At 42.4% G+C, this 13,088-nt stretch overlaps 1 protein-coding gene across 3 annotated transcripts in view; it reads left to right on the top strand.

Moving 5' to 3' along the window:
* SERHL2 (serine hydrolase like 2) overlaps window positions 1-13,088 on the top strand; it is a 208,508-nt gene that overhangs the window by 166,024 nt on the left and 29,396 nt on the right. For all 3 annotated transcript variants that reach the window (XM_077277341.1, XM_077277342.1, XM_077277340.1), the window contains 2 exons: window positions 2,167-2,267; window positions 2,780-2,859. In XM_077277341.1, the coding sequence (XP_077133456.1) occupies window positions 2,167-2,267; window positions 2,780-2,859 (181 nt within the window). The remainder of the gene's footprint in view (window positions 1-2,166; window positions 2,268-2,779; window positions 2,860-13,088) is intronic.

The raw sequence follows: 13,088 nt of genomic DNA, 5'->3' as shown, positions 1-13,088 counted from the left end.
AAATGCAATATTTTGTGCAAAACATTTGTGGGGAAAATTTAGATTTTATTTTTACAGCTCAACGTTATAAACTTCTGTGAAGCACCTGAGGGTTCAATATGCTTACCACACATCCAGATCAGTTCCCTAAGGGGTCTAGTTTCCAAATTGTTGTCACTTGTGGGGGATTTTCACTGTTAAGGCACATCAGAGGCTTTCCAAATACTACATTGCATCCGCCAATTGTGGCAGCAAATTTTGCATTCAAAAAATCAAATGGCGCTCCATTATTTCCGAGCTCTGCCCAAACAGTGGTTTTCTCCCTCATATGTGGTATCGGAATGCTCACGAGAACTGACAAAACAAATTTTGCAGTCCATTTTTTCCTGTTACCCTTGTCAAAATAAAAAAAATTGGATCTGAAGTCAATGTAAAAAAAAATAAAAATGTTTTTTTTTTTTAAACGCCTGTGAATCACCTGAAGGGTTAATAAACTTCTTGAATGTGGTTTTAAGAACTTTGATTGGTGCAGTTTTTAGAATGGTGTCACTTTTGGGTATCTTCTGTCATAGACCCCTCAACGTGACTTCAAATGTGAAGTGGTCCCAAAAAAATGGTTTTGTAAAATTTGTTGGAAAAATCTCTGGTCAACTTTTAACCCTTAAAACTTCCTAACAAAAAAAAAAAATTTGGTTCCAAAATTGTGCTGATGTAAAGTAGACATGTGGGAAATGTTACTGTGATTTAATCGCATGAAAATTCAAAATCGGAAAATTGCTAAATTTTTGCTAAATTTCTGGGTTTTTTTTTTCACAAATAAACACAAGTCATACCGAATAAATTTTACCACTATAATGAAGTACAATGTGTCACGAAAAAACAGTCTCAGAATCACTGGGATCCGTTGAAGCGTTCCAGAGTTACCACATAAAGTGACAGTGGTTAGAATTGTAAAAATTGGCCCAGTCATTAGCGTGCAAACCACCCTTGGGGTAAAGGGATTAACATTATAATATTCACCACTATCTTGCTAAAGCTATAGTAGATCTTTGTCGGGGCGGCCATGACCCCTCCACTCTGCAAAGTTATAGCTGCTAATTTTTAAAATTGGCTTATTACCTGCATCAATCCTGTCTCAGGAATGAAAAGAACATTTCCCTCAAATAGTATTCTTATTGTTGAATAGGTACAATCTTTTTATTGGCACTAAATGTCTTTTCAGTAAGAACTGTAAGGCCCTTTTCACACATTAGTTTATTGCTATCAGTCGCAATCCGTAGAATTTTGAAAAAAAAAACGAATCCGGCGACTGATGCAGCCATATCTGTTTTTTTTCTCATAGACTTGTATTAGCGACGGATGACCTCACGTTTCATCTGTCGGATCTGTCGAAAGTTGTTTGTCCGGCATTCTGAGACAACAGACAAAGTAACTTCTTTTGTGTATGTTGAAAAACCGGACAGCGACGGACCGTCTCCATCTGTCGTTTGCTCGAATGGAAGCCTATGGGTGCCGGATCCATCAAATGACAGAATCCGGCGACGGATTCCATTTTTTTTAAACTAAGCATGCTCTGATTTATTTAGCCAGATCCACTAGTCGAAAAACGAATCCGTCGCATCAGTTTTTCACAATCTGCGACAGATCCGTCGAGCCAACGGATTGTGACTGACGGTGAAAAACTGATGTGTGAAAGGGGCCTAATACTCTTGTCTGAATAAAAGCATTAGTGGAAGAATGTAAGCCCACAAGGGCCGGGTCCTCGCCCCTCTGTATCAGTCTGTCATTGTTAGTTTGCTTACTGTAAGTGATATCTGTAACTTGTATGTAACCCCTTCTCATGTACAGGACCTTGGAATCAATGGTGCTATAGAAATAAATAATAATAATAATAATAGTGGCTATAGCATTGGGAATATTCTCACACAGCAAATTTGGGTGAAAAGTTCAGCAATTAAAATATGTTCCATGAAACTGAATTGTTTCTTCCACATGTGGACACAGTGGCTCAGTGGTTAGCACTCCTCGTTTCAAACGCCAAACATGTTTTTGCCATGTCTGTGTGGATATATTCCCTGTGAAGTGTGTTGGCTATATACAAGTATAGTACATTTTGCAGATGAATTGGATTGTCACAGAAATGTTTTAAATAAAGAACATGCTAAATGTTGTGAATTCTGTTTACAGGAGTTAATACTAAACCACCTAAAAAAGGCAATCACCCATTACTCTCGGATAGAGCATGCAAACGGAACAAAGGTTTATACCCGAGAAGGAGCCTTGCAAAGGTGAGCATTGCCATTCTCTATGGGGAGTTCTCAGAGTTCCATCTAATTTCCCAAAGGGTCTTCCCTCTGCTACAAAACGATCAGTTCCCACCAGACAATAAAAAGGTTGCCGCTACATTGATATAGATTACCTTTCCTTCAGGGAGGATATCAATATCAAATTGGTGGGGGTCTGACACTTGGCAACCCCGCTAATGAGCTGGTATCCGCTCCTGGAGGGCCAGATGCAGACAGTGTACAGGATGGCTCCATTCACTATATTGGCCATCGCTAACACTTGCAGCTACAGTCTCCAGGGATGATGGCCACATACGCTTGGTTTGCAGTATAACATTAGTAAAGGAAATAGTATTCTGATGCTAAGATTGAGTAATGGCGTGTAATCTTTGATCTGTTTTATGTATTGTGTGCTGGTGGATGAAGAGATTAACATAATTGTCAGAACTGTACTTTTATATACTTGAGTCAGCTGCATTTTTGTCATTTGTATTTACCTTTTGGCATTTATATAGATTATTGGATGGCAATCCATCATTAAACTCTGACACAGCCAAAGTGCTCCTGCAACGTGGGACTAAACCTGCACCTGGTGGTGAGTAGATATAATAGTGGTGTTTGCTTAAGACCATTTTCATATTTCGGACCTTGATGGTCTAAGAACGGACCTTGATGGTCTAAGAACGGACCATGATGTTGGAACCAGCCACAGATCTCCTGACCCGAACTGCCTCATACATGAAAGCAGTTCTTGTCAGGGCACCAGTGTCCAATCAGGACACAGCAGTCTGAACCTGGACCATGAATGTCGGGCATGTGAAACTCGCCTAACAACATCAATAAAATATTTGAGAGAAATGGAGAAAAGTGCAAAAGGAATCAGGACAAAAAGCTTGGTGGCACTCTGAGAAATATATTCCATAAATGGGTTGAGTGTCCAGCAAAGTTCTGTTGTTGATTGAGTGCATTTTCATTTTATTTTATGCAATTACTATTCAAGTGACTATAAATAGCAGTTTTCCCCAATGAGTGTTTGTCATCTGACAATAATGTGTACATGCTACTCTTTGTTTTTTTAAGATGTGTTAAAATCTCAATCTAAACAACTTTTTTCCTGTTAGCAATTTTTACCAATACAGACATACTCAGATATTAAATGCACAAGTACCAAAAAATATACTATAATATTAGGGTGCTCACAATCCAAGAAAACACAAAAGGTAACAAAATAAATAATTTTTATATACATGGAAATCTGTCAGTAGGATCATGGAAATCTCAATCTAAACAACTTTTTTCCTGTTAGCAATTTTTACCAATACAGACATACTCAGATATTAAATGCACAAGTACCAAAAAATATACTATAATATTAGGGTGCTCACAATCCAAGAAAACACAAAAGGTAACAAAATAAATAATTTTTATATACATGGAAATCTGTCAGTAGGATCAACCCATGTAGGTCATAGGATGCTGAATAACATGATACCTTGATATCTGTGATCCGATGTCTTGTTTCAAGGAAATCCATGTTGTTATTAACCTATAAATGTGCTGTTTAGATTTGTGGATTTACTGATGTTCCCTTTAACAGAATACAAATCCTTTTATTCATAAATTTCCAAAATTACCTAAATACCCACATGACTATTAAAGTGCAGTTATTACTCTAGGATAGTAGAAGAATGGCAGCACAAGAGTACTATAAATATATTAGTGGTATAAGTTAATTTACTATTTATACATAATATATTATAATACAGAAACAACCAACAAATATATGCAGTGGGCAAAATAAGTATTTGATGCACTGCCGATTTTACAAGTTTTCCCACCTACAAAGTAGGGAGAGGTCTTTAGTTTTTATTGTAGGTACACTTCAACTGTGAGAGGCAGAATCTAAACATAAAAACAGAAAATCACATTGTATGATTTGTACATGATGAAATTGTATGAAATAAGTATTTGATCCCCTACCAACCATTAAGAGTTCTGGCTTCTACAGGCCATTTAGACGCTCCTAATCAACTTGTTACCTGCATTAAAGACAGCCATCTTACATAGCCACCTGTATAAAAGACTCCTGTCCACAGACTCAATTAATCAGTCAGACTCTAACCTCTACAACATGGGCAAGACCAAATAGCTTTCTAAGGATGTCTGCGACAAGATAATAGGCCTGCACAAAGCTGGAATGCGCTACAAAACCATAAGTAAGATGCTGGGTGAGAAGGAGACAACTGTTGGTGTAATAGTAAGAAAATGGAAGAAATACAAAATGACTGTCAATCAACATCGATCTGGGGCCCCATGCAAAATCTCACCTCGTGGGGTATCCTTCATCATGAGGAAGGTGAAAGATCAGCCTAAAACTACATGGGGGGAAGTTGTTAATGATCTCAAGACGGCTGGGACCGCAGTCACCAAGAAAACCATTGGTAACACATTATGCTGTAAAGGTTTAAAATCCTGCAGTGCCCGCAATGTTTCCCTGCTCAAGAAGCAGGCCCGTCTAAAGTTTGCCAATGTCTGAAAAGTAGAGAACGACAAGGCACTCAACAATAAATAACTTGTGGATGTTGCTCAAGTAGGGTATCTAACCCGTAATCTAAGCAAAAATAAACTTGGCACTCAAAATCATGAAAGATGAGGAAATTTCATTTATTTTGCATCCAGACAAAAACAGAATACATAACTGAACGTTTTCGGTCTCTCATTGGACCTTCATCAAAGTATCTTGCTGGTTCAGAAGGATAAAACAGTGTGCTTCAAATAAGCTTGTAGGGTGATAAGAGGAAAATGCCTGAATGCTGTTTAAGGAGGCAAGATTAGATGTGGCTAAATTAAATGTAGCGCGTCCATAAATAGCGACAGCCGTTGCTGTGGTAGAGTACTGGATGCTGCGTTGGGAATCAGAATTCAGTTCAGCATGTCCTTTATGGGTAATTACTATTGCTGTGAGCAAGTGCTGGTTGCTGCATATGTAGATCAGATTATGTGCAGCGCAACCATGTGAGGCGACTGTGGTCGCTGCTTCAAAGTACTGCGTGATCTACATATGCAGCAACCAGCACTTGCTCACAGCAATAGTCGCTGTCGCTATTTATGGACGCATTCAGACATTTTCCTCTTATCATCCATTCTTATTTGAAGCACACTGTCTTATCCCTCTGAACCAGCAAGATACTCTGATGAAGGTCCAATGAGAGACCGAAAACGTTCAGTTATTTCTTCTGTTTTTGTCTGTAAGCAAAATAAATGACTTTTTGAGAGCCAAGTTTATTTTTGCTTAAAGTTTGCCAATGAACACATGGATTATTTTGTGAGTGACTGTTAGAAGGTGCTGTGGTCAGATGAGACAAAAATGTACCTCTTTGGCGTTAACTCAACTTGCCGTGCTTGCAGGAATAGAAATGTTGCCTATGACCCAAAGAACGCCGTCCCCACTTTCAATCATGGAGGTGGAAACATTATGGTTTGGGGGTGTTTCTCTGCTAAGGGCACAGGACTACTTCACTGCATCAATGGGAGAATGGATGGAGCCATGTACCGTAAAATCCTGAGTGACAACTCTCTCCCTCTGTCAGGATGTTAAAAATGGGTCGTGGCTGGGCCTTCCAGCAAGACAATGACCCAAAACATACAGCTAAGGCAACAAAGGAATGACTCAAAAAGAAGCACATTAAGGTTATGGAGTGGCCTAGCCAGTCTCCAGACCTTAATCCCATAGGAAACTTATGGAGGGAGTTGAAGCTCCGAGTTGCCAAGTGACAGCCTCAAAATTTCAGTGATTTAGAGATGATCTACAAAGAGGAGTGGACCAAAATTCCTCCTGACATGTGCAAACCTCATCATCAACTACAAATAAAAGTCATACTGCTGTACTTGCCAACAAGGGTTTTGCCACCAAGTATTAAGTCTTGTTTGCCAAGAGGGATCAAATACTTCTCTCACTGCAAAATGCAAATTAATTTATATAATTTATAAAATGTGATTTTCTGGATTTTATTTTTGATATTCTATCCCTCAATGTTAAAATTAACCTACCCTTAAAATTATAGACTATTCATGTCTTTGTCTTCGTGTCTGCCATACCATCTGCCCTTATGAACCACGGGCAATGCCATGGCTGACCCCTCTCTAATTTTCCATTACACTTTCTATATCTCCACACTGTCTTTCCACCATGCTAACCCCTCTCTATATTGTGCTTCAATTTCACGCTGTCTCCTCTCCTTATCCATTCTATGCCCCATCTTCACACTATGCCTTCATACTGCCCACCACGCTGCCCTCTTCAAACTGTAACTACTCACACTGTCACGACTGCCACCCATACGTTATGATATCCACAACAAGCCACCAATATATATTATAGCCATCACCACAACCCCCCATATATAGTATGATGTCCACCACAGACCCCCATAAATAGTATGATGCCCAAAAAAGCCCCCATGAATACAGTGATGGCTCCCACAGCACCCCAAACAGTATTATGGCCCACAAACAGCACCTCAAACAGTATGATATTCAACACAGCCCTCTTTCTAGTATGATCACCACAGCCCCGTATCCAGTATGGTCACCTCAGCTCCTCATATAATTTGCTATCCCCCCGCACAGCCCCTAATTTAATGGCTCAAACGCACCGCCTCTAATTTAATGGCCTTCCCTTTCCACAGCTCTCAAAAAAGACCCACCTACTATATACAAAACTTTATGAAATACAAACTAAGAAGGGGGGCTTAAAGCAGAGGTAAGTAAAAGGTATGGTTGGGTAGGGATATTGACCCTATGATCGCATGGCTTCCCTACCTTATACTGGAGGTTGACACCCTTGGGGAAAACAAAATGGCGCCCCCACTCGACGTCAGCTCACCCTCACTGACACTGTTATACCCTGCAAAAGAATGGCACCACCGTGAATAAACAGCAAGCACACATAAAGACACATATGAGGGCCATAGAGCAGAATCTCTTAAAGAAATGTGCATATAACTAGACAGCTAGACACAAATATAGATGTCAGGACACCACAAAAGACCACAAAGAGAAAAATTCCTCTCTATTACACAATGTTTCAGTAGTTGGAATGCTGACACTAAATCAGAGCCCAGTGGTTTCCCTACCTATTCCCTTAATGACCCTAGTAAGACCCAATAAGGGAGAGAGCCCACAGTAGTTTAGGGTATAGGACACATAAACATGTAGAGAAAGAAAATGTCCTAACAGCACTATCAAGCACTGTCTATCCCTACATTGAGGTATATGTGATTCAAATATATACACATTGAGAGTCTTCTATTATTAGTATGTGCGCATGTGTGCCATTAGGACATTCTCTTTCTCCACTATACTGTGGGTTTGCTGCTTGTAGGGTCTTACCAGGGTCGTTAATGATTAGCAGACGCCGAGCGAGGGAACCACTAGACTTTTATTTAGGGTCAGAAATATCTTCTGCTTTAATAATAATCTGTCTTTTTATATAGCGCTAACATATTCTGCAGCGCTTTACAGTTTGCACACATTATCATCACTGTCCCCATTGGGGCTCACAATCTTAGATCCCTATCAGTATGTCTTTGGAATGTGGGAGGAAACCGGAGTGCCCGGAGGAAACCCACGCAAACACGGGGAGAACATACAAACTCCTTGCAGATGTTGTCCTGGGTGGGATTTGAACCCAGGACTCCAGCGCTGCAAGGCTGCAGTGCTACCCACTGAGCCACCGTGCTGCCCTAATATAGAGGAATTTTTCTCTTCGCCACGACAGCACCCACTGAGAGAGGGGATCCGCCCCTAGGAACAGGAAACCCTACGGAGAGATAAAAGGGGCGGTCCCCCTCGCTCCCACAGTTTGGTTTCCTGTTCCTATGGGAAATCCACGGAGAAGAGGATGCCTAGCCTGGATGCCGCTTGCGCAGTTTACCTGTGAGGACGGCAAGGGCTCCAGAGCTGGAAGCAGCGTCGGGGGTCCTGGTGTCAGCTTCCCCCCTCTGCTGGCAGACGCTGTGAGGCCAGGGCTGGAGAGTGCTGGCTCACAGAAAATCATCCGGCACGTCTGCGGGGAGTTAGCGCTGTAATGGGGAACGCTGCGCCGTCCTCGGCGAGCGCTTATACGGCGTGGAGCCCCGGTATGTCCCCCGGAAGTATAGGCTGAAAAGCTTCCGAGGAGAGGGAGGAGACGGCGCCGGCGCTGGTGCCGGTGACAGCGCGGGCATATGAAATATGGCCGCGACCCGGAAGTGATTAGCACTTCCGGGTTCAACAGGAAGAAGATGGCGGCCCCCATGTGAAAAGGACGCCGGCGGTAACGCTCCGGCGTCCAATATGGATTCGGCACAGGACCCTGCGATGTCTTCTATTGAGGCCACCGCAACTACTCCTCGCAGCCATGCCAGCAGCAGCAGCCGCTCCAAGCGGAGTGGATCTTCTAAAAAGAGCAAGCCTCTGCAGTCTCCTCCCCGTCAGCCGGTACCTTCACAGACGCTTCACTGGGGTGAGTGTACATCTACCCTATTAAGCTGATTGCTGTCCCCTCTTCTCTAACACTCTAGGCAAAATGTACTGAAAAAACGAAACACAAACAGTGTGCGATATGTCTTCAGCCCCTTCCGGATAGTTACACAAAGAAACTTTGTAAACCATGCATTGATTCCACCTTACGGGAAGAGGCCTCTGTTAAATCTGAGGACATTAGAGTGTTGATTAGAGAAGAACTACAAGCCCTGCATAGTTCGGGAAAAGAAACGCGTCCTAAGGGGACAAGAGAGTATGTTTCACCCATATCTGACCAATCTTCCGAATTAGAGGATGCAGATTCGGATGTTTCTAGGGATTATGTTTCCTCGGATGAGGATCAAGATACGTGCTTCCCCACCGACAGTATAGATAACCTGGTGAAGTCTGTCCGTAACACTATGGGCATTGAGGATTCTAAGACCCCTAAAACACAGCAGGACATAATGTTCGCTGGGCTGTCCGAAAGGAAAAGACCCTCCTTTCCGGTGATAGCAGCAGTTAAAAATTTAATTAAAAAAGAGTGGGAAAGCCAGGGGCAGAGGGGACTACCACCATCTTCAAAGAGACGTTATCCCTTTAATGATGAGGAATTCTCAACCTGGTCAAAAGCCCCAAAAGTAGACGCAGCAGTGGCTTCCACATCTAAAAAATCCCTGCTACCTGTGGAGGATTCAGGTTCACTACAAGATCCTTTGGACCGCAAAGCCGACTCTCTCCTTAAAAGAGCGTGGGAATCTTGTGCGGGAGCCCTAAAACCGGCTGTGTCAGCTACATGCACCGCTAGGTCCATGCTAGTCTGGCTAAATGACTTGGAAGAAGGACTTAAAAACGGTCTCTCTAGAGACAAGTTGAGAGCCTCTATACCTTTAATTAGGGGTGCTACAGCCTTCCTGGCAGACTCATCTGCTGACTCAATACGATTAGCGGCCAAGTCGGCGGGGCTGACTAATGCAGCACGTAGAGCCCTGTGGCTTAAGGGCTGGAAAGGCGATCCCCAGACAAAATCCAAATTGTGTGGTCTTCCATGTCAGGGTGAGTACCTATTTGGTACTAAGCTGGACGAGATCCTGACTAAAGCAGGGGAGAGGAAAAAGGGCTTCCCTAATAATAATTACCTTCCATCTTATAGGAGGGCGTTCCGAAAGCCCATGTCTAACAAGAGGAAGGATTTCAAGAGCCAAGATCGCTGGGCCACTAGAGACACCAGACAGAGAGGAGCACTTTTTGGGAAGCGCCCTTACAAAACTGAGGAAAAACCCCGTTAGAACAGATCTGCCTGTCGGAGGTAGATTGTCTTCCTTCTCAGATCAATGGCAGAAAATAACCTCGAACATTTGGGCAAATAGTATCATCACCTTCGGCCTAAAATTAAAATTTTCCCGAGTCCCGCCGGACTCATTTCTATTGACTTCTTTAAAAACCCAGTTACAGCAGGAGGCTTTGGAGCAGGAGGTATTGAACCTTCTAGCCAAAGGGGTTTTGGTGGAAGTTCCATTTCTTCAGCAAAAAAAGGGGTTCTATTCCCCTCTATTTTTAATCCCAAAGCCAGATGGATCTTTCAGAACCATATTGAACCTTAAAAAATTGAACACCTTTTTGCAGAATCAAACCTTTAAAATGGAGTCTATCCGATCCACCATAAAACTGTTGTCTCCCCATTGTTTTATGACGGTACTCGACCTAAAAGATGCGTATTACCATCTGCCAATTTTTATAGAACATCAACAATATCTCCGCGTGGCGATTGTGTTGAATGGACGTATACGACACTTTCAGTATACAGCAATGCCCTTTGGACTATCAATAGCTCCAAGGGTATTCACTAAGTTAATGTCGGAAGTAATGTCATACCTAAGAGTAAAAGATACCCTCATAATTCCGTACCTTGATGATCTTTTAGTGGTAGGAAGCTCCCCGTCACAATGTCACCAACGATTGTGTAATATGGTCTCGTCCCTGCAGAGGCTAGGGTGGTTGGTGAATTGGGAAAAGTCTAGACTTCTTCCAACTACTCGACAAACATTCTTGGGGATTATAATAGACTCCATAAGCCAAAAATGTTTTTTACCACAATCCAAGCAATTGACAATAAGAAATAAGGTACAGTCGGTAATAGATAAACCTCTAATATCTTTAAGACAAGGCATGTCCCTCCTTGGCTCCTTCACGTCATGTATCCCAGCAGTACCATGGGCCCAATTTCATTCAAGGTGTTTACAATATGCAATTTTACATGAGGAAATAAAATTACAAGGTCATCTAGACGGTAAAATTTCCCTTTCTGAAGATGTAATTAAATCCCTATCCTGGTGGCTAGAACCAGATCACTTGGTTAGTGGGGTCCCCTGGGTAGTTAAACCTTCAAACACAATATTCACGGATGCCAGTCCTAGTGGTTGGGGAGCACATATGAGAGATCAGGTAGCCCAAGGTCTATGGTCGGTTACGGAGTCAGACGACTCGTCTAATATAAGAGAGCTGAAAGCTATCCATCACGCTCTTTGTGAATTCCTTCCGCAGCTACACGGAACACATACAAGGATTCTGTCAGACAACATGACATCAGTAGCGTATATCAATCATCAAGGAGGAACAAGATCAGGAACACTCATGTCTATAGCCGAAGACATCCTAACTATAGCCGAGAAACATCTACTGTCTCTATCAGCACTACATGTCAGAGGAGTGAACAATTCAAAAGCGGACTTCCTCAGTCGCCATACCCTCCACCAAGGGGAGTGGGTTTTAAATCATCGAATCTTCAAAATGATAACCGTAAAATGGGGCTTACCAGAGGTAGATCTCTTCGCTACAAGAGACAACAGGCAATTAAAAAAGTTCGCTTCAATGTTCCAATCCGACAAACCCGATTTTCTCGATGCTCTCCAGGTACCCTGGACATTTCAGAAAGCGTATGCCTTTCCTCCTCTGATACTTCTACCAACAGTAATCAGGAAGATAAGAGAGGACAAAGCCAATATAATCCTGATTGCCCCATTTTGGCCAAAGAGACCATGGTTCTCCCTGCTCAGAGCTATGTCCATTTCAGATCCATGGATTCTCCCAGAGGATCAGGATCTTCTTTTCCAGGGGCCATTCAACCACCCTCATGTGAAGGGTCTACGGTTGACAGCCTGGAATTTGAGAGGCAATTGCTGAAATTAAGGGGTTTCTCTGATCAAGTAATTAATACTCTATTATTAAGTAGGAAAAGATCCACTACTTCTATATATGTAAGAGTATGGAGGAAGTTTCTAAGTCTTTATCCATTGGCCTTGTCAAACGAAATTCCTATACTTAACATTTTAGAATTTCTCCAGAAAGGACGTGACTTAGGTCTTTCAGTTAATACCTTAAAAGTACAAGTCTCTGCTCTAGGGGCATTGTATAGTCACAATGTAGCGGGTGATAGGTGGATAACTAGATTTATTTCAGCCTGCCAGAGGTCAGAACCAGTTCAGATTCCCCGCATACCGCCTTGGGATGTTAATCTAGTCCTTGAGGCCTTGACAGGTCACCCATTTGAGCCACTACACTCAGCTCACATTAAACACGTTACTCTCAAAACTACTCTTCTTGTCGCATTAGTATCGGCAAGAAGGGTAAGTGACATACAGGCACTATCAGTAGATCCTCCCTTTCTGTCAATATTTCCAGATAGAATCGTCCTGAAAACAGACCCTTCCTACCTACCTAAGAGATGTACTAAATTTCATAGATCTCAAGAAATTCTTCTTCCTACTTTTTATGATAATCCTACAAATCAGGAAGAGGAGAAATACCATACCTTAGATGTGAAAAGGGCTGTAATGACTTACTTAGACAGGACTAGCGCCTGGAGGAAGAGCAGGGCTCTCTTTGTTTCCTTCCAGGGTCAAAGGAAAGGAGCTGGTGTCACAAAAGGCACATTATCTCGATGGATTCGGGAGGCGATATACCTGGCCTATTCATCTAAAGGGGAAGATCCACCCGAGACTGTAAAGGCACACTCAACCCGGGCAATAGCATCATCCTGGGCAGAGCGAGCAGAGGTTCCAATAGAACTCATATGTAAGGCCGCAACCTGGTCTTCGCCTATTACCTTCTATAGTCACTATAGATTAGATCTATCTGCTTCCACTGATTTGTGTTTCGGTAGATCAGTTCTTAACACGATAATCCCCCCCAAATAGCTGTCTCTGAAAGTCTCTCAGTGGGTGCTGTCGTGGCGAAGAGAAAACACCGGATTACGTACCGGTAATGCTCTTTTATAGAGCCACGACAGCACCCCTTCACTTCCCTCCCTTATATATTAGT

The sequence above is a fragment of the Ranitomeya variabilis genome, chromosome 8 (assembly GCF_051348905.1).
Source record: "Ranitomeya variabilis isolate aRanVar5 chromosome 8, aRanVar5.hap1, whole genome shotgun sequence".
NCBI classification, from domain to species: Eukaryota; Metazoa; Chordata; class Amphibia; order Anura; family Dendrobatidae; genus Ranitomeya; species Ranitomeya variabilis.
The sequence above is the reverse complement of the archived record's forward strand: the minus strand, read 5'-3'. Positions and strand labels throughout refer to the sequence as shown.